This window comes from Vulpes vulpes, chromosome 5, assembly GCF_048418805.1.
Source record: "Vulpes vulpes isolate BD-2025 chromosome 5, VulVul3, whole genome shotgun sequence".
NCBI classification, from domain to species: domain Eukaryota; kingdom Metazoa; phylum Chordata; class Mammalia; order Carnivora; family Canidae; genus Vulpes; species Vulpes vulpes.
In genome coordinates, this window is record NC_132784.1 from 104117419 (window position 1) to 104145107 (window position 27689).

The following is a 27689-nucleotide window of genomic DNA, read 5'->3' on the forward strand; positions in this document are numbered from 1 at the left end:
GCTTTTTATTCCATAGAAATGGATACATTTCCAAACATGACAATTAAACAAAAAAGCATGCCTACCATTGAAGTTGTGGTCCCTCCTGATTTTTTAATGGTCTTAGAAGGCATTCCATGCAGGCGACTGAGTCTAGCTTGAAAACCTGGAAAATCAAAGTCTTCAATTTAGGAGATTCTATGATCATTGTTCCTTTCGAAACAATTCAGAATGAGTAGGAGGTAGGAAACATCTTGAAACTATCTGAAGCAATGCCTATTAGGGTTCTAATGAGCTTAGTACACAACTACTGATTATTTAAGAATTAGGATATTATTCAGGAATTAGGATTCAAGAATTAGGAATTAGGATTAGAATTATTCAAGAATTAGGATATTCTTTTCTTTCCTCCTGATTTACCTTTCTAACATTTCAACATTGTCATAATGGTCTTAGCAAGAAGGCAAGTCAACTTCTCCAATAATTAGAATGCATGATAAATGTAGTAGCTGAATTACTGTTCAACATGTTTCTTTACAGCATCTTATATTTAGACGCTTTCATTGCCATTTCAGCCTATCCTCTTTAATGATTATTCCTAGAGTCACCATAAGCCCACCAATATTCAGCAGTCAGCAGGTGCTACTGACCTCTTCTTCCTGGATGCGACATAAGAGGGAAAGAACCAGTTAAGATACTTTCAAAGACAGGATCTGGTAAATTTTTGTCTAGCTCGGTAGGATCTTCCTTTTCCCACCAGGGCACAACTCCAGTGATGCCACAGGCTCCCCCTGATTCCTTCTCGTAAAACCAGTCACTCTGCTCATCATCACCTGTGTAAATACAAGAAATCCCCCAAAGATTCAGTTTTATTGTCCAAATACACAGTTATCAGATTTAGAGTTAAAAAATACAAGAGAACAAATAAATTTGAATTTCAGAGAAACGAATTTTAATATCAATAAATAGTATCCACACAAAATTTTTAGTATGTCTAGATACTACATGGACATACTTATACTAAAGGAAGTATTTGTCATTTAATTAAAAGTCACATTTAACTGGGGATCCTGTATTTTATCTGGTAATCATTTATATAATCTATACAGAAAACTTATTCTACATCATGACTTCACTAAAATGTTTTTTAACACTACAACAAGAACTGCCACCACAACAAAAACACAAGCTTTTCTGTTTTAGAACCAATTAAAAAATGTGAAGAAAAATAAATGTGGCTAATTCTAGGGCAAAAATTGTAGAGAAATCCAGTTAAGTTACTACCCTTTCCAAATTAAAGAAAAACAAGCCTTAATCTCCTATGGAGAATTAAAAGTATAAAACTGTAGAACCTGTTCTCTGCAGCTGATAATGGCATATAATTAGCTTAATTTCATGATTTGTATGGAGTGTAAAAGGGGAAACAATCATGGACAGATGTGACTAAATGAAATTAATCTGATTAAGTTCATTAAGAAATAGTTGTGAAAAACTTGATTTTAAATGAAAAGTGACAATACCACAGAATTTACAAAGAAACTACACTGGAATACAACAAGCAAGATATTTTTAAAACAGAACACAATCCATAGTAAGTCTGACTTTTGGGAACATCCATGAGTGTAACCATGGAGAAATGATCCATTTAAAATTCAGTTCAAAATGTACTGGTGAGTGGACAGTATTTTGTTTTGAATATCAAAAATATGAATCAACAGATTTTTGTTTTCACAATAGGAATAAGGAGGCAAAAATACAGAAGACAGATGGCTTTTAAAAATAAGTGACAAACACATTTTGAGTATGATCCTTGATTCATTAAAGTCTCCATGATTCTTTGAAAAACTACTAATTCTGGTTTTTAAGAGGGTCATCACAACTACCATAAAGTCTTTCCCTTTACCGAAAGAGATTTCTGACTTCTAAAATATCTTACTACAAATATTTTTAAAAGCAAACTAGAAAAAAAACAAAGCTTCAACCAAAAATGACTTTACAGGAAACAGCCATACTTCAAATTATGAGTGAAAAGTTAGCATTTGGAAAACCAAAGCCACCAGTTTATTTCAATTGAGGATTTAATAAAAATTAATTTTTAAAAATGACCACATTTCAAAGCACATTAAGTATTACTTCTTTTACTGAGAATTATATTAAAATTTTCCAGAACAGGTACAGGTACAAGAAAAGAAAAGGAGTCACTTGAAGCTAATTATCCTAGATGTTAATTCCAGTGGAGACAATGTTATTATGGAGAAATGAGGCTATTATTTTTTTTTATGTGATATACAACTTTGTTCTTAATAGGGAAATCACATAGCTACAGATTACAAACTTGAGCTCTGAAGTCAGACCAATTAGAATTGCAGTGTTCTGCAACACTGGGGAAGGTATCTCGACTCTCTGAGCCTAGGTTTCACCAAACGCCCCCAAAAAAGACTCTCCTGGAGAAAAGCGTAAAGTAAATTGAATTACAAAAATGCACTTAGAAATGTAAAATATAATAAGCTCATAATAAATGGTAGCATATTATTCTATACCTTTCAGAGCTTTTCAAAGAGGGACAGATTTGTCTAAAAGTTATTTTTCAGAAGTTTTTTTTTCATTTCATTTCATTACCAAGTACAGCATTTCTAATAACTTTGAGTAGACACGTGTATTTAAATGAGAATTTCAGTATATTATCAAGGTATCAAAGCTCACTCTGAGCCTCAGGGTTCTAACATATTTCAGCAGTCTCTTAACTTTAAAAAGTCTATGGTCTTTAAAACAGTCTGCACCTATTTACCTGGAATATATATGGCTTTATAAGTAAGCAACAATGATAGATCATTTATTTTATTCCTACCGCCAGGAGGATGAACAGACTAAGAGAAAAACGCATAGGTAGCTACTATTTCCTTCTTTTTTTCCTATCATTAGACTATAATTTTTTTAGACTATTTATAATTTAAAACAAAGTTTTGGTTTCTTTTTTCCCCTTAGAACTTACTGCTTTCCTCTAAAGATTCTCAAGAAAGGCAGATAACATTTGCAGGTATGCCTCCTGCCTCCCTACTCAGTTTTTTCCTATATTCTTCCCAAATAGGTAGCTTCAAAATAATGTCACGGGAAAGTGTGAAAAGCTTCGGGGAACTTCAAAGATGTAAAAAGATCTAAGTGGCAAGACATGACTGTTTAACAGTTTACAATATTGAACTCATGAAAAGTGTCTAATTACTTACGAACTGGATAGGATGAATAAATGTCACGGCTGAATAAAAATGACAAATGACTTGCAAATCCACCTTTATTAATGCTTACACAGTATTAAACACATGTGGAATCAGGTGGAGACTGAGAACCGGTGTCTTGTGAACTTGCTGAGACAAAATTGAAAAGACTGTTGTACGTAAAGCTTTCTTAAGGAAGATGATCCTTCCTTAATATTATTAGCTCCACATACTAGCTTTTGGAGATAATCAATTACTTTAGGTCATGAAGACAGGGTACCCTGCACAGTATAGAAAATAACCAAACCCCAGTCCACTGAGTAGGTGTGTAAGTTAAATGGATTGCAGTCCTGAACCTAGGAAATAACTAGTAAAAAGCACAACTTTAAAATGAAGACGTTTTTCCAAAGGAATAAAAGAAATAGCATTTCAGTACCTTGTCTTCCCTCATCATTCGTAAATAAGCCAGCATCAGTGCTGCTGAGACTGCTGGAATCACTGCAATAAAGGAAAAGGAAAAAAAACAAAAAAACAAAAAAACAAAACAAAACAAAAAAAAAAACAAAAAAAAAACAGATCAAAAGAACAATTGATCTCTCAGTCGTAAAATTTTAAAGAGACATGGCAGTTCAGAGATGAAACTTAAGCCTGATAAAGATCAGAAAGAAAATAAGATGATTTTTTTTTTTTAATCAAACTGCAAATATTCTGGTTCCATTAACTACAGAGCATATTATTTTTGGCACATAAAACCACAGGAATCTAATGGGACCCTGACAGTAAGCCAGATGTGACTGCGACGAGGTGCTGACACAATTGATGCATTTTATTATCTGCTTTCATTGAATGCTCACTGCTCCTTTCTTATGTCATGCAATTCAGCCTGAGTGCGGAACACCACTGCTCAATAAAATGGGCAAAGTCTCAATCAAAGGCAGGCTCAGCCTTTCTTCAGCACATGAAATGCAAGGACCCAGGATGAAATTACTTCTCATGACCACATTTACAAATATTCTGGAAAAAGACATTACTTAAGAATTCATAACAACTCTATTACTTGGCAAGGAAGAAAAAAGTTTACAATGGTAACAATCCATTAAATCAACGTTAAAATCTCTCTGAGTAATCACCGAGCAAAATATGGAATACTGCCAATATTAAGGAGGAGGTCTAAAAAATATCAGGTTCTCCATACTTCCAAAGAAGTTCGAGTATGATACAAAGTCAAATTTCATATACAAATTAAACAGTAGATATTCAACTGACATAGACTGTCAGTACTAGTTCTAAGAGAAGCAATACTTAATCTAGTTAGTTAAAAGATGAAAAAACAAGATCATGTAACAAGAGGTTTGGCCTCTAGACAAAATTGATAATGTTCTTTAAAAATTTTCATATACTCTTTTCTTCCTGTAATTCTTAATTTTAACCAATCAGAAAATTGCCCCAGGTGAATTTTGTCATACTTTCCCATTAACATGTACAGCCCTGTAACCTGACATACTAAACGAAACTGATCTGTTTTTTTTTTTTTTAAATAATCTGCTTTAAAAGATTTAAATTGAGAGTTTAGGATTAAAAGTATAGATGAGATCTAAATCCCTGTTATCTGAATATAGGATATCATTTCAATTATTTGATTTTTTTAAAAATAATAAGCATAAGGATTTATTAAGTGGTTCATTTTCCCAAAGAACTCTAAGTACCATTTTCTTTAATTTTCTTCATATTAGGAGAATGTATGAAGCTCCCTATACTGCACAAGTGTTAATGAAAGAAAGGAATACTTTCTTAGACAATCACACTCATAACTGCTGATTTACAAACATGCACGTTCTCTTAGGCACAGAGATGTCTAAGTATTAAAAACACTTCGGAAACTTCATTTTTTTTGCTATCTAGCTGGGTAAACTACTATTGACTTTTTTTCTCTTCAGTGACTAATTAGTGCTTTCCTATCTGCCTGCATCAACACAACCCTAACACAGGGCCTTATCCTACATACCCTGAGTCACAATTCTTTTTCTGAAATCCTTGAGGCAAAATGTATTTGAAATTCACAATTTTTCAAAGTCTGGAAAGATATGTTCTAAAATGCCTAAAAGGGGTCTAGGGTAGTGTGCCAGTATCAAACCTATTAATATGGTTTTTCAAATAAATGAATGAATATCCACATTAAATCCAGGTCAAGCTAGGTCTGGCCACCAATGAATTAGCTTTTCACAGCTTTCAGAATTCAGATTTACAGATAAAGGATTGTGAAACTGTGAAACTATGTGCTCTTTTTTTTTTTTTTTTTTTTTTGGAGGGGGGCGGGATACAATGGTCTTCTAATTTCTGAGTTCAGATTCACTTCTTTTAATATTCTACATACAGCCAAGCTCATCTTTTATAAATATAATTTGCTGGCCAAAAATATTATGATATCCTGGATGGGATCCTGGAACAGAAAAAGAACATTAAAAAAAAAAAAAAAAAAAAAAACAAGGAAATTTTAAACAAGTACTGACTTTTGTTAATAACGTGTCAACATTGGGTTATTCATTCAGACTAGTACATCACAGTTATGTATGATATTAATAATAGGGGAAACTGGGTACAGATATATGGGAATAGGATATACAGAAAATCTCTGTACTATCTTTACAATTTTCTATAAATCCAAGTGTTCTAAAAGAAAAAGTTTATAAAACATACATGTGTATATCTATGCATATATACATATATAAAATAAATAAAATAATAAAGCATTTTCTATTAAAAATCTAAAATTACTTCCCCAAACTTGTTGGATTAAATATAGATTTCAAGGCTCTGTATGGATGAGACCTACCTAAATTCTTCCCATCTCTATTTCTGGCTTATGTTCTTTCTCCAAGTGGTATCCCAATTTTCTCTTTCCTCTCTCTGCCTGCGTACTTTTTTTTTTTCCTTAAGATTTTATTTAAATTTAAGTTAGTTAACATATAGCATATTCTTAGTTTTAGGGTTAGAATTTAGTGATTCATCAGTTGCATATAACACCCAGTGCTCATCGCATCAAGTGCCCTCCTTAATGTCCATCACCCAATTACCCCAGCCCCCTACCCATTTCACCTCCAGCAACCCTCAGTTTGCAACCCTCCTATATTTAAGAGTCTCATGGTTTGCTTTCCTCTCTGTCTTTATCTTATTTATTCTTTTTAAAGAGAGAAGGAAATCAAACTTCCCCTTCCAAGAGCAGCTTAGTCCCTAATGATCCTTATCTTCATTTGGCATCTTTTCACATGTGTTTTAAACAACATGTCTCCTTATTTATATTTCACCTCATTGACATCTAGCTAGTTGCTCCAAGTACATCATGTAGTTGTTAGCATGTTCAATAAATCAGAACAAGAACTTATATATGGAAGCAAGTCTTTTCATTTTTGGCATCTGACAGCCATTATGGCTTATCTCCAAGGACAAGTGTTCCCACTTTTTTTTTTTTTTTTAGCATGACTTTTATAGCACAGTATTTGGAGAATATATTCCACAATGGTTGTCAAATTAATGTTTGTACACTAATCCCAATCCTCTGCCCCAATCTGTTCATTTCCTGTATTTTTTATTCTTGACACCAACACACTGAGAGTCCTATTTCTCATTCATCCTCCCAAATACAGTCAACTCTCCATTGATTCCAACTCTTAAAATGGCTCTCCTATTGTTTTCCCCTCTACTATCACTGCCACAATTTGCCCCTCCCTTAAGGATGAATTGGAGGTCGGTCAAAACCAAAAAAAAAAAAAAAAAAAAAAAAAACCAACATTATTGTGCTATAAAAGTAACTCTAGAAAATGTAAATCTAATTGAGTTTCTTCACTATTAAAAAGTCTTCACTGGCTTCCCTTTATTTATATGATGAAATCCAAACTACCATAGCACACAAGATCTTCAAGACACACTGCCATAGGCTCAACGCCACTTTGTTCTAGTAATAATCAATTATATGCAATTTTCCCAGATATGTTCACTTTGCTTCACAATCCACACCTTTGCATAAGCTGTTCCTCTACCCAGGAATGCCATCTCCCTTCAACATCTGAACAATACTTAAACCTCAGCTCCTTTAAGAAATTCTCCTTTACCAGTACTTTCTGCCCAGCATACTTCATTTTCATCGTTTGCTTATCTGCTATTCTAAACAACCGGGCTGTAGGAAACAGGGTCCGTCTTTAGTAATCATCCCACAGAGGAAACATGCATCTAAGTCTTAGGTAACAATAAAAATAGTTACATAGCTAAGTTTAAAAAAAAAAAGAAGGGGCACCTAGGTGGTGCGGTCTGTTTAGTGTCTGACTCTTGGTTTCAAAGGTTCAGGTCATGAGCTCAGGGTGGTGAGATTGAGACCTGCTTCGGGCTCCACGTTCAGCATGGGGTTGGCTTGTGATTCTCTCTCTCTCTCTCCTTCTGTCATGCAGCCCTCCCCCCCCCCTGCAAAAAAGTGCACTCTCTTTAAAATAAATAAATCTTAAAAAAAAAAGACTAATAAAAGAAAAATATTTAAAAAAATATTCTGGAGTGAAAACATCCTCTTTGAAAATTTGTACCTGGGCTGTTGACTGCTGGGTAGCCTGATCATATCTAATAGATACTCAGATATTTTTTACAATGAAGAGAAATGAGAGTTTCATCTCATTTTTCTTCCAGGGTAGATGTCTGTCAATACAAGGCAGATATCAATAAAAGAAAGGCTTGGAGGATAAATCCAAAAGGCAAGTAATCTGTAAATAATCCAGAAATGAATACTATCTCCATTGCCACATACTCTCCCTCCCAGTGACTGAGCAAAATAATCACTTTCAAGTCAAGCTAGGTGGTCCCCAGTTATAATGGCCCAATTACCATACAAGTAATTTTCATTCTGGTATAAAAATGCCAACTTTTTTGGAAGAAATGCAGATATCATAAAATTTTCAAAGCTTTCCTGAAACATTTTATTTTGAGCAATTTTTACTTCTTCCGAAAAATTACATAAATAGCAAACCATCACTGATAAAGAGCCCATCCTATAAACTTTTATCAAGTCCTATTCATGTATCTAATCATATCTATAAGCAAATATATATGTATGTATATAGATATAACTATATATATTATTAAATATATACATATAAAATCCATGGTTCATAACCTACATGATTAAAATAATGCCAATCTTACAAATCAAAATCAAATACTCTTTGTCAGCAAGGATTTTTTTTTTCTGGATCATAGTTCTGTGTTTGGTTTTAAGAACATGCCTATAAGGATGAACAAAGTCAACATTTTCTCATTTCTTGCAGTAGCATTAGTTCTGTGTAAAAGAAAAATGATCACTTACCTCTGACGCTGTTAAAATTGTACTTAATAATTATCATTGTGGTATGCCTGCTTTCTAGAATAGATAGATTAGACTAGCTGCCAAGGGATCATTGTTTTTCTCATTTGTCTAATGACAAGATCAAGTGTTTCTAGACTATAAATTAGGTTTACAATTCATAAATGATCAGATTTCTCAGCAATCTAGAGACTTCTTAAAATACCAAGCCATACATGTTGAAATGGTATGAACTTTTGATTCTCAAGTATCAATATAAACTGATGAATTGTGACCCTAAAAAGCACCAAAGGCTAAAGCTCTATAATTAAACAAATAAATAATTATAAATCCAATTCCAAGAGTTACAAATGTGCCGTTATTCAAAAGCACATTCTTTCCCACTGAAAAACTATTTCCTTTTCTCTTTATAGCTGAAAATTAAGTCTTCATAACACAATCAAAAGATGTTGTGTAAATCAAAGAAGCAATTTTGTTTTGTGCTAAACATTGTAAATTATAAGGAAATATAACCATGGTTAAAACAGTAATATCACTATTGTTATATTTTATTATTATAATTTATAATTATGTTAAAATAGAATTAATTAAAATACAAAACACATTCAAGCACAAACAATGGAGACATATTTTTATACTTAGAGAATATAAAAGTCACCTTTCACTCATGAGTTCATCTGAGACTTTTTGCTCTTCATAGTCCATTTTGTCCTTACTGGTCTGGCTTACTTCCTCACTTTCTAAAACTACTCCTTCATCTTGGATTTTTGGCCCTTGTCTAATTATTTTCAATTTCCTTTTTTTGACTTTGTTCTTGGTAAACTCTTGATATTGGTAAGATCTGTCATTGTCCATGTCCTGGTCTCTACAACCTTCAAGGGGCTGGGTCATTGTCCGTTTGTTACAGATGTCCTGTGGGAGGTCCACTGCCATGCGTTTGACCTTTCTCCTTCTGCGCAGAGTTCTGTTCCCAAGGTTGTCCACGGCAAAATCTGATTCGTGCCATAGAGGTCTTTTTCCTCGTACATTATTATTTAAGTTTGATGATGGCCTGCGTTTAGCCACTAACATTTGGTCATCAGAGTCACTATGATCTTTTTTATTATTATTGTGATTCTCTCTATAGTCCTTGCTTGGTTCTTCTAAACTAGAATCAGAGCCTTCACTTAAGCAGTGGCCAGGCTCCCATGGGTGATGAACATTATACGACCTTCGTTTTCTCCCTCTCCTTTTCCTTGCTTGGCGTTTCAGAGGACAAGACATACTTCGAGAATGATCGCCTGTTTCAGCAAATCCACCTCGAGCTTGCTCTGAGCTCTCTTCCAACGCGGAGACAAGATCATGAACCAGTTCTTCCATGGTTCGACTGAAATGCCTACATTTTAAAGAAAGAAAAAAAATTAAAGAAAATAACTGTATAAACCCAGTTTATTACAGCAGATCATTCACTCTAAGTCTAAAATTAAGTTATTATAAAGCATGTTTAAAAGTGATTTTTCTATTCAAGATATTATAGTATCAAATATTCTGACTCATTTTTAAGTTCTTTTTCTTGTATAAGTTTTTATTAAACATAGGAATTACTTCAAGGTACAGTAACTATATTAGCAATGAAATATCCCAGTAATTTCATATTTTTACCATGTAATTATGGGAAAGTTGTTTCTGCTTAAGTCACTTTTCATTAGTCTACTCCTGCTCTTGCTCTACAGTTCTCCTAGAACAGATATAGAGAAGACTTTCTCAATCCTTCTTCCAACCATCCCCTCCTCCTAACTGACTTCTAAGTGAAGAAGGAAGCTGTATAATTCTTTACTCACCACATGCTCTACCCAGTCACTACCACAATAGGCAAGGGAGATGGAAAGACTGACAGGTACTTTCAAGATTTGTAATATATGTTTTTTTTGTTTTTGTTTTTTTTTTTTAAGAGCTTAACCAGATACTAGGCATATATTTAGGCCACACTAATTTCATAACTCAGTCAAGCAGAAACTATGTTCTTATTCACACTGGAGCCTCACAGGTCTAAAATGGCCCTTCGTTTTTCTTACAATTCCTTCTGAGACAGTTTCTTGGCTTTTTTTTTTCTTTTTAAAGAAACAAATAAAAACCTCTGAATTATGTTACCAGTGAGAAAATTATCCACTTGTCAGTTAGGATAAACATTAAGCATTCCTTAGGAACTTTTATAAATCATACTGGCCTTTTCCAAACCCAACTCCCGAAGAGTCTAAATCAGTTGGTGATGGAGAATCCAAAATTCTGATTTTAATTTTAAACCTTATAGGTAATTCAAATATGTATCTTCGTTATAAAAATTGTGATTCATCATTTCTGAGTTCTAGAAGCACCTAGGGATCAAAATATTCTGAACTACAGAGGCAGGGGTAGGCACACTTTTCTGTAAAGGACCAGATAGTAAACATTTTAGGCTTTGCAGTCCATTAGGTCTCTGTCATAACCACTCAACTTTAGCCACTGTAAGGTGAAAACAGCCCTAGGCAAGACATAAATGAATGGATATGGCTATGTTCTAATAAAATTTTATTTACAAAACCAAATGATGGCTGGCCATAGTTTGCTGACCCCTGGTTTATATAGTCTCTACAGTCTATAATTTCAGGCATTTGCAAGTTCCCAATAATAACTTTTAACTTTGTCTTTTCATTTTAACAACCTGAAAACAAACATACATTGTAATTAAACCAGATTTACTACTTATTAGATGATGTACACATACAGCTTCTAACACAAGTACTTACTATGTGCTAGGCCCATTTTAAAGTGTTTCATATGCATTAGGTCATTTCATTCTCACATAAGAAGCGTATAAGGTGGTATATGAGATACACAGAGACAGAGACAATAAGGGCAATCGGCCCAAAATGACACACCTAGGAAATGGTATAAACAGGTTTCAAATTCCAGCAATCTGATTCTAGAGCCTGAAATCTATAGCCGAGAAGAGCATCCTAGTACTACATAATTCCAATAACCAGTTTGCATTTTTGTTGATGAGTGATGTAACAGCAGGTGGTACTATTTTATTTTATTTTTTAAAGATTTTATTTACTCATTCATGAGAAACACAGAGAGAGAGAGAGGCAGAGACACAGGCAGAGGGAGAAGCAGGCTCCATGCAGGAAGCCCGATGAGGGACTGGATCCCGGGACTCCAAGATCATGCTCTGAGCCAAAGGCAGACACTCAACTGCTGAGCCACCCAGGTGTCCCAGGCGGTACTATTTTAATTGTTCAGACAGATTTAATATACATCTATGTAAAGCCAAATGACTCAAGTTTGGCATCATATTCTTTTTAACAGAAAAACGAAAAAAGGGAGACCTGAATCAACACACGACACAGGGCAGAAAAAGTGGTGAAGGTGTGATGAATCCGAAGGACCAATGCTGTAGCCGTCAGTAAAACGTACACCGTGAGCAATTCACTAAATGGACATACTCTTTAGTTTAATGAGTTTGAATTTTCCAGATCTCCTTCGGCATTCTGAATGAATAAAAGCTTACATGAACACACCTCTTTAAATATATATGTTTTATATAAACTCTGGAGAACCACTAAAAGGATCCTATATGTAACTAAGGTTTCAGAACATTGCATATGATTATGAGAAATATGTCACATAGAATTGTAGCCAAAAGAAAGGCTATAATCCTGACTAGATAATCCAAATGGGTGTTTTCACCATTACCTCTGTTATAATTGCCTTTTTGTTTTTCTTTTATTACATCATTTGTTCATTTTGTTCATTTCCTTTAATACTATTTCTTTGGAAGAAATGTAGTCTGAAAGACCTATTATCTCTGAATATAATATAGTAAGATATAATTCATTGGAAGCCAGTTTAACATGTCTTATAATAAAGATCCCTGTCTAAAAGAAGACTGAGTATCACCTGGTTCTCAAGTAACTTACTTTTTGAAGATTCCGTTTTCTTACCAATGGGTAGGTGACTAGGTCTAATAATTAATATAAAATTAACTCAATGCATGAATACAACCTCCAACTAAATCTGCAGGTTACTTTGGAAGTCATAATCCAGTGCTTTACTTTAAAAAGAAAATGCGGTGTTCCTAACATTAGGTAAAGGTTAGCAATCAGGTTCAACCAACTGAAATGTGTCTTCAAATAATTTCATCTAAAAAGAACTGCTGTAACAGACAGAGCTTAAGAAAATAGAACTGATAATATTACTAAGAATGAGTGCAAAACTTCTTTTACCATCATTAAAATTGTCACCATGATTTTATATTTTCTTGAGAACTTAAAAAATTTTAACCAGAAGAACCCAATTGATGCCATGATGTCACTCAAGTAGGAATCAGATATGAATATCAACGAATACAATTACTTTAAGAGAGTTTTTGGGGTGCCTAGGTGGCTTAGCTGGTTAAACATCTGACCCTTGATTTCGGCTCAGGTCATGATCTCATGGTTGTGATATTCAGGCCCACGTCTGGCTCCACAGTGGGCACAGAGAGCCTGTTTGAGATTCTCTGTCCTCTTCTTCTACCTCTCCCCTCCCTCTCAAAAAAAAAAAAAAAAAAAAAAAAGACTTCCTAAAAACCCAATAATAATGCAGAAAAAAAATACATTTAACATAAGTGCCATTCAGAGTTCATCAATTTTTTCCCCTTCAGTTTCAACTAACCAGACTACTGCAAGCCAAAATCCCTGTTAATAAGCCAGTAATATTAGTCAGTCAAGCTGCTTCACTTGTATCTCTCAGGGAAAACTGCCATCAAATGCCCTCACAGAAATAAAGTCGTTATAAGAGATCACCACATGACCAATAGCTCATTTATTTTCTTGGCGTTTACACTGAAGACCACTGTATGGAGACACTTTATCTTCAAGATAGTTTATTAAATAAGACTTTTCCTATTGAAGAGGAAACCTGGAAATTCCTAACTTTCTTGTACAAAAACCTGTGTTTATTAAGCATTATTGTTGTAAAGTTTAAATTACGGTAAAATTCAGTGAATTACCACTTAGCTAATTAGAACAACAGTCACATTTATAAAACCATTTCTCTTTATTTGGAATTCAATGGAAATGATACCTTTTGAGAATAGTTTGCATTGAGCACAATGTCTCAGATACCCTGTACCTAATAGTTTTCTTAAAATACTCCAAATGAACAGAATAAAATTATAGTCCCACTATCCATATAAAGTTGGATTTCATAAAAGGAAATGACCTGAGTAGACAGGCATTTTGGTTTTGTGTAGGTATTACTTGCTATTGATCAACCCAAAACTTGATATGTCAGTTTTGGGTAGGAATTTTTTGCCAAATGTTAAGTTTCTTTGTCCTCCTCTGGGCGATATTAAACTTCCAACAAAATGAGCCGATTGCTCTCTCCGGCTGTCTTAACACAGAGCTCTAATTAATTCAGACAAAGGCCTTTCTTAAAGATGCATGTTTGAGAGTGAGGATGGTCAATGAGTGTAGAAAAACTGGCACTGAGTTTAGGGTTTTCTTTCAAATGTTTCTGGTTCAAGAGAGAAGATGCAGGAAGCTGCCTTAGTCCAAACTTACTGTTCCTATGTTCCCAAAGGACTGACAGTTGACTGATAAACCAAGGGCTCTCAAACAGCGGTCAACAAGGTATAGGCAGGCACAGCAGGAGATGAAGCCCAAGGAACCCCACCCCCCAAACTGATCCCCCTAATAACTAACAACTGTCAACAACTATTACTTTTTAAAGACTCTCTTAGCAATAACCACTATTCGTAGGAGGATAAAATATAGCATAATCTCCTTGCCTAGATACTGATAAAAATAATTACATAGTAAGATGATAGGCATGTGTGTCTACTGAATAAACCCAACAAGTTCATTAGTAAACAAACAAAAATCTTTCTGATAAATAAAAGGTAACTGACTACAGCTGTCAGATACCTAGAAAAGGAAAAAGAAATCAAAGACTCCTTATCACTTAGTACACAGTAAAATTTTCATCTTCATCTCTGTAAAACATGAATTCACTCTTCTACAAAGTTAAGGAACTCCAGCAGTGGAGTGCTAAAATGAAGTCAAATGCTGCCAAATACAACTGCTTAACTGGCTCTTAAAAATTTAAGGATATAGTCATTTATGTGTTAGTTTCTATATGATTAAAAACTCAACGTGTACAAAACCAATGTACAAAGAGTACCGAGTCAAGAGCTATGCTGATGAATATATGCTATGACTGATCACAAACTTAAGAAAATAGTCTCAGAATTACATATCTCAATATTCATGTTAGCTTTTGCTTAAGACAGAAAGGGTTGTTTGGTCATAAAGTAAAATCAAAATTAACACCTAACAGTGTAGACCACGACAATGGGTGATTAAACATGCAAAAAGTAAGCCTGAAAGATGCCCCATCAAGGGCTAAATTTCATGACTAATTAATCAAAATATGGTCTGTAAGGATTATTTTAAGTTTGATTAAAATTTCTGCTGCTTATAGGAATTTATAAATTTCCTTCTTTAATGGTAATATATTTGTCAAATAAGTCTTTATCTCAGCCTAGTAACCTATTAAATGATGAATAGAATTATTTCCTTTTATATATCTTAGGGAAGGTAATCTTAGGAAAAACAATAACTCTAACATTAAATGTTAACATTTAAGCTAGTTTAGAAATTCCTTGACCTATTTAAACCATTCATCAGAAGTAACATTATCTCTCTTTTTGAAAGAGGTAGCAGGGAGGAACTTATTATGAAACATGTAAAAGCTAATTACAACTTTTACATTAACACTAGGCAATGCATATGGTACAGAATTCTCTAGATGAGGGAAAAGGCTGGGAAGAACCTGTAGAGAACACGAGCTTTAAAGTCAAATCTATGAATCTGGAAGCTAAATTTGACTATATTCATTAGCTAGAGGACCTTGAACAAATTACTTATCTTCTGATTCTGTTTATTTATCATAAAAAAATGGTATACTTTCTACCTTGACGGGATTCTGTGGGATGAGAGTGGTTACTTAAATGTGACAGCAGTTATTTCATCTTTAAACAACCTCAATATACAAATAGAGTGGTCAATGAAATATCAAATCATTTTGCTTTTAAGGTAGAACCACATTATGAGTTCTGAGGATATCATAATAAAGGCACAGACCTGATCCTTTGTGTGTTTTTGAACCACTCTGAATCACAGGGAGAGGGGGAATAACAGAGATTTGCAAAAATCTTGTATGTGATTTCAAAAAATTCATGTACTCCTTAAAGGTTTTCATGGATCTTAAGAAAAAAAAAACTAAAAAACACAAAATTAATGCGGTGTATCTTAGTCTACCTTAGTAACACACAAATAAAAGAAAAAATAAACTACAGAAAATCAAGCTTCCAAGTTAAGAGTTCCAAGTTCTCTACCAAACAGAAAAACTCATTTCCCATAATGCTTAACTGACTTGCACTCAACTGGAGGTGCTGATGGTACCTGCTATTTTGTCACTTTTGTTACCACAGGTAAACCCAGAAAGCTTTCTTCTTCCTTACTCTAGCACTCTAGCACTTTGGGGGTAAAAAAACAAACAAACAAACAAACAAAAAAAACAAAACAAAAAAAAACATACATGGCTTTAGAAAAAAGTCTAATTCTACTTTCGAAAAAGTGATTTAATAAATCAAGCTCATTTATAATTTAAATTTGAAGAACATTCTTCTGATTTTGACTTCATTTAATGACTTCAAGAATCATTCAAAATTTCTTATACTTCAATCACTTTTGAAATGTAAACTATTGAATAGAAGGTGGCCTAAATGAAATAAAGTCAAAGTCTAAAACAAACACAAATAATTTAGAGTCTAAAAAAGAATTTCCAATTCTTGTCAACACACATATATTAGAGCATCTGTGGGCGTGCTTCTAATATGTACAAGATGAGTTTCATTCATTGCTCACACATGGTATTTATTGAATATGTAATATATTCTGAATCCTTAGAATAAGAATGAAGACAACTAAATATTAATTACAAGTATCCAGCATAACACTTGACACAAAACAGATGTAAAAAAAAAAAAAAAAAGATCTGTTGGACAAACCAATGAATGAATGAATAGGAAAAATACAACTTCACTAAAAATTTAGACAATCCAGATTTCAAATTTTCTGCCACATTAACAAGCCAGACACACTTCGTTTTTTTTTTAGCTAAGTAAATGTGGTAAAGGACAAGTTATTAAAGATCATGTAAAGGTTTCCAGCTTGCTGTACAGAAAAATGCTAAGAAGCTATACTAATATTAATGAGTTATTTGGTCAAAATTACAGTGGCTACTGCTTTGATTCCTCATTGTTGAAACAGAAACCTGATTCAAACATACCTGACAGTATGGAATTGACCTCAAGATAAAAGACAAAAAAAAAAAAAAGAAAGAAAAGGCAGTAATTTAAATAATGCACTTTTCCACTATGCACTTTTAAGACCTGAAAAAAATCCAAATACTTAAGTAGGAATGAAACTACAGAAAGAAGAAAAAAGATTCAGAATCAATATAGTTTATTTTTAAGGGCTTTTTTTTTTCTTAAAGTGAACCACATAAATTTAAATAGTTTAGTTCAATATATCAATAATTCAGTATTTTCATTATCAAGGACTTAATTGTAAAATTTGTTTAGTTCCACTTTTAAAATCTTAAAAACAAATCAAAAATTGACTTTAAATATAAATCACTAATAAAGTAAAAATAACTGTATCTAAATTATAAATGCTTTATCCATTAAATGGATCAAATTTTAAAAGACAAGTTTACATTCTAAGTACCAAAATACTTATGCTTTTTGGCCCTTAATTTCAAAGTTGTATGTGAATGATGAGGCAGGAAAAAGAGATGGACATTCTCAGCTGTATTTGATAAAAATATAATATGAACTACTTATGAGAACTTGCCCAAAAATAAATTCATTTCCTGAGACACACAAAACCAGAGGATTTTTATTATTTAATTATATAAAACTTGTCTTCAGGAGAAATAAATTACAAAATAAAATATCAGTTCTACTTTTCAGCAAATTGCTAAAAGAGAGGTAAATCATTTACTATTTACGCATTTTGTGCCTAAAACTGTGAAAATTTAACCTCGACATTGGAGAAAAAACTGAAGTCAAGATGAGAGGTAAATATAACAGGAATTCTAGGTCGGTTAACAAATCTGGGCATGTTCTTTCAAGTTTAGATATTCCCTTGATATTGAATCATATTCAGACAAATAGGACGTATACCAGGAGGGTTAAGAATTGCTTTTAGATATACTGTAATCATGCTGCAAATAAGGTTTTTGGACTAGTTATTTAAACTATATTTGTTCCTGTTCCACCATTTATAAATGCAAAAACCGACAGCACCTGTCTCAAAAGATTTACGTGAGATATGGGTACATAAAACCTGGCACGGAGTGATGACTCAGTAGTAGTATCATCCCTAGTGGCACTGAGATTTCATAACTAGGATAAAACATAACACTCACAGTAAGATAAATGTCTGATCAATGAAGGAGGAAGAAAATTCCATTGAGAAATAAGCCAATAATGGGATGGTTGTGCAGATAAACTAGAAAATCAAGGTTCCACTTTTCTGGAAAGTGTTTATTCTGGCAAATCAGGCATGATTTTTAAACTTTCATTCAGAAACACTGACTAAGTTCTAGGCACTATGTTAGGCTCTGATGCCATAGGAAAGAATGAATTCTATGCCGATAACTGAAAATAGGAGAAGTACTTTACGGTAAGTGAAGGATGGTTTCTCTGTATCATAGAGAGGTACCTAACTAGGCTTTGGGTAGGAGGTGGAAGGGAAAGGAACTCATAGTTTTTAATTAACTAGTCATCTATCCTACAAATCAATATCACTACAGCAAGAGCAGACCAAGAACACACTTTGACTGGCTCCCTTAACAAGGCATTGATCGAATGGTGAAACATGAAGAAAAGTACCCACTAGATTACTGGAGAGGAAATTCTGGGGTCATGGAAATGTCCCAGATCACGTTTTGTGTGGTGATTACGCAGTATATACAATCGTCAAAACTAAAAACACTAAACACATAAGAAGGATGTTATGTGATGCTAACGACATACGACACCATTAAAAAAATATGGCTCGTTCAAAAAAAAAAAAAAATAAAGTGCTCCCTGCTTTCTCGCTGGAAAATGGGAGAATTTAAAAGTACGACCAAATGTATCCTCATTATAAAGTGAACTACAGAATGATCTAATCTCATTCACATGTGATATTCTTTTAACTTTTTAAAAAAATTTTTGTCGATTTATTCATGAGAGACACAGAGAGAGAGAGAGAGAGAGAGAGAGGCAGAGACACAGGCAGAGGGAGAAGGAGGCTCCATGCAGGGAGCTGGATGCAGGACTCGATTCCAGGACCCCGGGGTCACGCCCTGGGCAGAAGGCAGGCGCTCAACTGCTGAGCCACCCGGGCGTCCCTCTTTTAACTTTCAGTGCTAGGTGATGCAAAGAAAACCTTTGAGATCCCAGACTACTGGAATCCCTCCTGGTCTCATTCACTGCACAACCTAAGAATGGACGGACATACATCCTTCAGCCACAGTTCACCTGTTTTTTTTTTTTTTTTTTTTCATGCCTTCGCGTTTGAAACCGTCAGCGGGAAATCTGCCTGCTTGTTTCACTGCCTGTCCCGTGCATGCTCGGGGTGGGGGGAAAAAACAGGCCTGGCATCACAGAGTTTTCAAACAGAATTCCAAAAACCCAGCTTCTGGCTTGGGTATCCTGCAACCCCTGACAGTCTCCTATCCCAGGCCTGTCCTGAAGACAAAGCCGCTCATTAACCTGTGCAGGCGCTCCGAAAAGTCCAATCAATTATCTCAAAGCGGCACCGGCTCTGCGTGCGGTCCTTGCGGCCGTAGCCAAACCCCAAACCGAATCCTGGCATTTATACGTTCTTGGGGGGAAGACTCAAGACACGTCTCTTTTGAAACAGAATGGAGCAAACAGACGTTCGAGGGGCAGAAACGGGTAGGCCCACTCCCACTCCAAAAATTAAAAAAAAAAAAAAAAAAAAAAGAGGGTGGGTGATGAGGCCTCTTCCATTTAACTTCCAAAACTTTAGATTTCTGGGATCAGATCTTCCAAGACACCTGGCATAATCTAGTAAACCGAAAAAAAGGGAAGTGAGGCATGAAGGCCTAGAGTAAGAGAAATTCTTCTGTCCCTCTAGCCTCGTCGCCCAATCAGCGAAGAAGTGAGGGCACGGAGGGCACGGAGACCTTTGCTTCCCCCAACACCGTAGGGTGTAGGAGGCAATCAGCAAGCCCGAACTCCTTCGCTAGTCGTTACCACACACCCCAACGCCTTCCATCCCGGACACGAGTGGGAGCAAGGCCCAAGTAAGGGTGCTGCGATCCACGCATCACAATCCCTCCCCCTTCCACTCCAGGTCCAGCGGCCTCGGGCCATCACTCCCTTCCCTCATCCCCCATCCCCGGGGCCGCCAGCCTCACCAGCTGTTCCCGGCGGCTGGAGCTCCGATCGGCTGGCGCCCGGCGGCCCCGAACATTAACGACACCCAGGAGCCCGGCCTCGAGGCTCAGGCCCGAGAACAGACCCCAACTACCACTGCACCAGCCCCTTCCAGCAGCACTTCAGCATTTTGAGCGGAGCTTCCGGAAGCCGACGGGAGGCGGAAACCGGAAGTCCGGCGCGACCATTACCTGCCCCCCCCCTCCGCCCCGCGCCTGCCTCCCTGTCGTCCCCCCGCTTTAACTCACAGAAAACAGAGAGCTTTCCGCTACGCAGAAATGTTCTTAGTTTTCGCCCTCGTATCCTGCACGCTTGAAACGGGGTGGGGAATAAAAGTGGCGAAAGCGAGAAGTTGAACACTCCCCCCCGGGACGAGCTTTGTGGTTCAGTCCGGTTGCCATGGAGACGGAGAGTAACAGCCGGCCCTGCCGCTCGCCCCCGCGGCCATGGCCACGCTGGCTCGGCTGCAAGCGCGGGCTACGTTCTTAGCGCAGCAGTACTACTTCAGGAACAGGTAAGGCGTCGGCGGGGTACAGCGTGGACGGCTGTCTGCTCCCCAGCCAGGGGTTCCTCAGCGGGAGAACAAAGTTCCGGAATCAGGAAACACCCCCCCCCCCCCCCCCCCCCGCTTCTCCCCTGCGCTTGTGGGACTCCAACATAATTGCAAGTTTAAAAGTAGGGTTACCGGGGATGCCCGGGTGGCTCAGCGGTTGAGCACCTGCCTTTGGCCCCGGGGTGTGATCCTGGAGACCTGGGATCGAGTCCCGCACCGGGCTGCCTGCATGAAGCCTGCATCTGCCTCTGCCTCGGCCTGTGTCTCTCATAAATAAATAAATAAAATCTTAAAAAAAAAAAGTTTAGTATAACAAAAAGAGGTTGTGTAAAGTATAAACAAACAAGTAGAGAAATAAGTAGGGATCCCTGGGGGTGGCTCAGCGATTGGGCACCTGCCTTGGGCCCGGGGCGTGACCCCGGTGTCCTGGGATCGAGTCCTGCATCTGGCTCCCTGCGTGGAGCCTGCATCTCCCTCTGCCTCTGCCCTGTCTCTCAGGAATGAAAAAGTTTAATATAACAAAAGGAGGTTGGAGGTTGTGTAAAGTATAAGCAAACAAGTAGAGAAATAAGTAGGGATCCCTGGGCGTGGCTCAGCGGTTGAGCCCCTGTCTTTGGCTCAGGGCGTGACCCCAGTGTCCCCCGATCAAGGAGCCTGCTTCTCCTTCCCTCTGCCTGTGTCTCTGACTCTCTCTTTGTGTCTCTCATGAATAAATAAATAAAATATTTTTAAAAAGTAGGGTTACCCTACGTGGGTAGGGAGGAGTCATAGATGAGAGTGTAGGGTGAGGGGGAGACATAGTTATCATTTTTTTTTTAATTTTTTTTTTAATTTTATTTATTTATGATAGTCACAGAGAGAGAGAGAGAGAGAGAGAGAGGCAGAGACACAGGCAGAGGGAGAAGCAGGCTCCATGCACCGGGAGCCTGACGTGGGATTCGATCCCGGGTCTCCAGGATCGCGCCCTGGGCCAAAGGCAGGCACCAAACCGCTGCGCCACCCAGGGATCCCGAGACATAGTTATCAGTGGAGATGATTTAAGAAACAGCCCCCTCTAGGTAAAATCGTACATTTTCTGTGACTTCATCACTCCAGTTTGAGGAAACCAATGTCTCCCCTGTTGGAAGTTTTAATAGCCTGACTGGGGTTCCCCCCGGGTTCTGTAGGTGGAGGAGCTTAGTGTGTGTGTGTGTGTGTGTGGTGTGTGTGTGTGTGTCTCCCACCTCCCTGGGGATTTGAGCCCCCATTGTTTCACCAATACCATTGAACTCAACTGTTCTATGACTCATTAGTCTTCCAAAGTGACAGTATCTTCAACTGTTTGGGCAAGATAATCAGCATCCACATGTTACCCCCTAGAAGAGGAGTAACACAGACTCTAGTCGCCTTATCCACCCCGCTACACCCAAACTTCTCCCTGTGGAAGAGTTTTATTTTGACCATGGCTTTCTGGAAGCAAGGCCTCGGGGGATTTTCCAACAGAAGAGAACCTGCAAAAGAGTGAATTAGACAACGGTGGACTATGGTGAGATGGCCGGCCAAGGGAAGATATCTCAATAAGACAGGATTGTGCTGAGCTGTTCTTAGTCCAACATTCATCTTCCCTACTACATTCTTCTAGCATGCGTGCCTCTTACAGTACTTACCACATTCAGTTTTACATTCTGCTTGGAGATATCAATGGTGCCTCTTAAACTAGAAGTAGGGAGAATCTGTTTTTTTTGCTTGTCATTTAGGTCTCTAGCATCTATCATAGTTCCTCATACATGATAGATGCATAATAATTTTTTGTCTGGTAGCTCCCATGAATGAGTCTTTGAATCAATCATTAGCCCTGGTTTAAGTAAATGTACTAAAATTGCTAGATATAGAAATTATTATCTGTGTATGACTATAATTACAGATAAATACACTATTACCCATTTATCGAGCATTTATTGGGAGAACACGTCCTATGTTCAAGACATACCTATATAAAGAAGTAAGCTGCATCCCTCCTTATGTTCATGGCCTAATATGGAATACAGGCATTTAAAAAGTAATTACAATAGAATAAGGATGAACAGGAAGTGAAACAAATAACATTTCTTAAGCAGTGATTATATGCTAGGATTTGTATTAGGAGCATAAATACCCCATTTGGTTTTCACAATGTTACAAGTTAATGTTTTAATCTCTATTTTTTAGAGCTCAAGAACACTGTTGTAGAAAAGGCTGGTGAACTGCCATAGAAATGCAAATAGACATAATTTTTTTTTCCTACAGATTACAGTATCAATTTTTGTTCCCATCTCCTGGCTTTTGACAGTGGGTACATTTCCCCAAAATTGGAGGTTACTTGGAGCGAAGACTAGACCTATGAAAAGACCATGATGAGAATAGGCTGGCATTCCTTCCATTTCTTTTATTATCAGTATTAATATTTTCAATATAAAAGGAAGTCTCTAAAGATCATGAAAGAGTCAAAATTACAAAGTTTGCCTAGTTAAAACAATAATACCAAAAACGTATTGATAACTTTGTGGTCAAAAATCATACAAAATACTAATATGAAAAAAGTCAACAGGCAGTTTCTTTATGAAATCATTGTCATTTCCTATGTGTTATTGTCTGGATCAGCTCTTTGTAAACTGTAATGTACATTAGAATCACTTCAAGATGTTGTTATAAATACAGATTCTGTTTCAGCGGGTCTCAGTTATGGCAAGAAAATCTGTATTTCTCATGAGTTCCTGTGAAGTCCCATTTTGCAGGAAAAAATGGGAGACTGTAGAAAAGGAACTATTTATGGGTCTATCATTTAACTCTCAAACATCCTTACAAATTATATATATTTATTCCCTCTTTGCATGAGGGAAGGAAAATGAGATTCATATAGAGAAAATTTACAAGCCACTCAAAGTAATGTTAGTTTTATGGAAGGAGATTAAGCCAAGAAACCAGAACAGGTGGCTACTGTCAAGTTAGAATTAATGGTTTACACACGTGCAAACTTTAATAAAAATGTAGTGAGAAGTTTTACAGAAATAAGAGGGTAAAGAGTTACTGTAACCAATTTTTTTTAAAAAATATATTTTATTTATTTTTTCATGAGAGATACACAGAGAGAGGCAGAGACACAGGCAGAGAGAGAAGCAGGCTCCTTGTGAGGAGCCTGATGTAGGACTTGATCCCAGGACCCCAGGACCACGACCTGATCCAAAGGCAGATGCTCAACCACTGACCCACCTAAGTGCCCTGTAACCAATTTTTGAAAAATAAATATTTTCAGTTAAAAAATATAATAAATGAATTTAAAAATAGAATAGTCACTACTAAATGTAAATGTTTTAGGAAAGCAACATAGAGGACATATCCAGGGGATTTAATATGTGAACGATAGTCATTGAAGAATTTGGGAATGGGATTGAGAAAATAAATAATAAAGAAATAACTGAAGAAAACATTCCTAAACTGAAGAAAGAATATGGCTTTGAATGGAAAGGACTCTGAGTACCAGACAAGATGTTATTTTAAGCCCTACTTCTTATATATTTTCTGGCAAAATTTCAAGGATACAGAAAAATTTTTCCAAGCTCCTAATCTAAGACAGAAAAGAAAAAAAGTTATTTGCCAAGGTAGAGAGAAGCATTGAATAACTCATATGCAAGACAAGGGACCTAGAAGATAAAAGGACAATAATTACTGGTTATTCAAGGCAATATTTGAAAACTTAGACTGAGCGAAGTTCTTACTCATTTTTTTTTTTTTTTGATGAAAGAATGACATTTCAGTTGTATAAAGACTCAGAGTTATGTCATCATATACTCTATTGAGGAAATGTACTCAAGAAGGCACTCTCTGAAATCAGGTGAGAATTAATTTGGAACGAAGATCTCAAGATAGGGGAAGAGGAGCAAAAGAAATAATAGAAACAATAATGAACAATTATCTTGTAGTATTTATAGTTAAATCTAGATGCACACTGTTACTGAAATTTATGAGATACCCTAATTCTATGCAATCTATGCAATTAAAAGAATCTAATAGGCGCTTGCAGTTTACTTCTGAGACATCTCCTGTACAAATTCAAAAATTCATTAGTACATTTTCCACCTCCCAAGTAGTTATAGGCAACAGTCTTGCTAATTGTCTCACTAATATATAAGGCAGCTCATTCTTTATCCAACGTGTAATATCACTTTCCTCCCCACTCTTCCAGCCAGTGTGATAATACTCTAGAAGCCAGTATCGTTAGTGACCTTAGAATTCCCCACAGTCTCTCCTCTATCACCCAGTCCCAAAGACAATGCCATATGTTTAAAGTTTATAGTGCTGCTTGCCATAGTAACTTTCAATTTTTAAAGTTTTATGTAGCCAAAGTTGTCTATTTTTTGGCTTTGAGAATTTTACCTCTCACAGAATGATCTTCTTCAACCCATGGTTATAGGAAAATTCTATGTATTTACTAACAATATTTTAGAAGCCTTTTTTTTTTAAGTGATGAAGCCTCTTTTTTTTAAGATTTTATTTATTTATTCATGAGAGACACACAGAGAGAGACAGAGAGAGAGACAGAGACACAGGGGCAGAGGGAGAAGCAGGCTTCCTGCAGGGAGCCCGACCTGGGACTCCATCCCAGGTCTCCAGGATCACACCCTGGGCTGAAGGCAGTGCTAACCTGCTGAGCCACCCAGGCTGCCCTATTTTAAAAGTTTTTTACATTTTTCTTCACTCTTGAATTGTGTTTCTGTGCATATATCGTATGAGAGAAAGGCTTACCCCTCAGTGTAGACATTGTCTCAAACCCTTAATTGAACATTCCACACGTTCTTTACTGGCTTTAAATATTGTTAAAGTTTAAGTTGTAAAAAGAAGTAAAATTGGCTTTATTCACCAACAATATGATTGTGTATATAGAAAACTAAGCTACTTACCAAAAAGATCTAGAAATAAGTGAATTTAGCAAAGCTGTAGGACACAATACCCAATACACAAAAATCAATTGTCTTTTTATGTAATAGCAATGAGCAATTGTAATTTAAAACTACAAAAACATTTCAGTTTATAATAGCATCAAATGCATGTCACTTTATCTTTTGACCTTGTAGATATCTTGTAGAATATTTTGTATACACAATTGGTGCACAAAAGTATTTTACGTACAGGATTATGTATAAAGGCATTTATTAAAGCATTATTTCTAATAAAAAAAAACCCGAAAGTAACTTGTATATATTTGTAACTAATCTATGCTTAATAAATTAAGGCATATATGCATAATGGAATATTAAGTAGCAATTTAAAAATGAAAAATTTTATACATAATGATGTAAAAAATCCCTGAGACAAATTAAGGTTATAAAAAAGGTCATGGAAAATATATAATACATGAAGTATGAAATTTTTATGTATACATTCAGAGAAAGACAGTATCTGAAATCATATATAACAAACTGTTAACAGAGATTAGATTTTGAGAATTGGAGGATAAAGAAGGTTGAAACAGTATCTTAATTTTTTTCTCTAGAATTTTTGTATGGCTTAAAATTATGTGTTAAGCATTATTCATTTATTGTTTATAAAATAGTGAATAAATAGGACAAAATGTTCTAGGACAAAAATTTTATTTTGGAAACATAAAATTAAAGATAAAATAAGTGGCCGTGAAGATGTAACTGGTACAAAACTTGGCTTGCCTCCATGAGAAATTAGAAAACTGAACAGAATGTGTGGAAAATCATTCTTAGGCATTTGATACAACAGACAATGTAGGATTATGATCTCTTAGAGAAAGGAGACAAGTGAGATTATCTAGACAATTACTCTAGCTTTATGACTGGCAGTAATTTCTGAACAAAATTCAAACTCAATAGCATAGCATTCATATTGTTCAGCATCTATTCCTAAATTAGTAGTAAGAGAAAAATGTAGTAAACTGTGACTTATAACCTGGAGGAAAAAAATCAATTAATACAAAAGTTATAGAATTAGCCTATAAGGAGTTTTAAATAGCTTTCAAAACATGTTTAAGGACTTAAAGGAAAATATAAGCATAATGCGGAGTTAAATGGAAATAAAAAGAAGCAGATGAAACTTTTAGAGATAAAAATAACAGATGGTCTAAAACAAGCAAACAAAAAAATCAGATGTACTTAATATCAGATTAAAATCCTGCAAATAAAACATCAGTGAACTTGAAGACCTTCCAAATACATATTGTTGGGTAGTGATCTATAGAAGTTAATTAGATCAAATTGATAAGTGTTGTTCAGGTTTTCTATATTATTATTGATTTCTTGTACAGTTAGTTGTCCTATCAATTATTCAGAGAGGCATGTTGAAATATCCAGCTGTTATGAATTTGTTCTTCTTTTAGTTTTGTCAGGTTTTGCTTTACATATTTTGAAGCACTATTATTAAGTGCATACGCATTTAGGATTATTATATTTTCTTAATAAATCAATCTCTTTATCATTAAAAATGTCCTTATGGATGTTAATTTTCCTATCTTAAGTCTACTTTAAATATCAAAATTATTTTAAACTCTTAAAAGTATTTGAATAAAATAGTTTTGGGATGCCATTCTTTTGTGTGCATATACTGCATACACTTATATATATACACATGTATATTTAAAAATACTGAAATAAGGTTGCCTGGATGGCTCGGCAGTTGAGCATCTGCCTTTGGCTCAGGTCCTGATTCCAGGATCCGGAATTGAGTTCCGCATTGGGCTCCTTATGGGGTGCCTGCTTCTCCCTCTGCCTGTGTCTCTGCCTCTCTCTCTCTCTCTCTCTCTCTGTCTCTCATGAATAAATAAATAAAATCTTAAAAATTAAAACACCGAAATAATCTGAAACTTACTAAAGCTGCAATACAGTACAGAGGGTTTTTCCCCCCTACAAATCATATGAGGATAAGTTGCAACCTGTTGGACTATTGCCCTCCCAAACTATTTTCACTTAAGGACATTGTATAACCACAATTCCACCATCAAAATCAAGAAATTAACATTGATACATTTTTACCATCTAATCTTCAGACTCCATTCAAGCTTTGCCAATTGCTTCATTAATGTTCTTTATCCTATGTATCTTATCT

At 35.7% G+C, this 27689-nt stretch overlaps 2 protein-coding genes across 8 annotated transcripts in view; one reads left to right on the forward strand and one right to left on the reverse strand.

Annotated features, from left to right (window-relative positions):
- The window catches only part of GPATCH2 (G-patch domain containing 2), a 167508-nt gene extending 147278 nt beyond the window's left edge, over nucleotides 1–20230 (reverse strand). Inside the window, exons 1-5 of one of the 2 annotated variants that reach the window (XM_025991319.2) lie at nucleotides 20035–20230; nucleotides 9191–9907; nucleotides 3628–3689; nucleotides 630–812; nucleotides 66–145 (exon numbers count right to left, since the gene is read on the reverse strand). In XM_025991319.2, coding sequence (XP_025847104.1) covers nucleotides 66–145; nucleotides 630–812; nucleotides 3628–3689; nucleotides 9191–9907; nucleotides 20035–20090 — 1098 coding nt within the window. In that variant the 5' untranslated portion in view covers nucleotides 20091–20230. The remainder of the gene's footprint in view (nucleotides 1–65; nucleotides 146–629; nucleotides 813–3627; nucleotides 3690–9190; nucleotides 9908–20034) is intronic. The other variant, XM_025991320.2, reaches the window with a different exon arrangement.
- A 69-nt stretch (nucleotides 20231–20299) lies between these two features.
- Nucleotides 20300–27689, forward strand: part of SPATA17 (spermatogenesis associated 17) — a 206338-nt gene continuing 198948 nt past the window's right edge. For all 6 annotated transcript variants that reach the window (XR_012001794.1, XM_025991317.2, XM_072759548.1 and 3 more), the window contains exon 1: nucleotides 20300–20567. Coding sequence is in view for 5 of the 6 variants with exons in the window: in XM_025991317.2 (XP_025847102.1) it covers nucleotides 20500–20567 (68 nt within the window). In the remaining variant the exon portion in view is untranslated. The remainder of the gene's footprint in view (nucleotides 20568–27689) is intronic.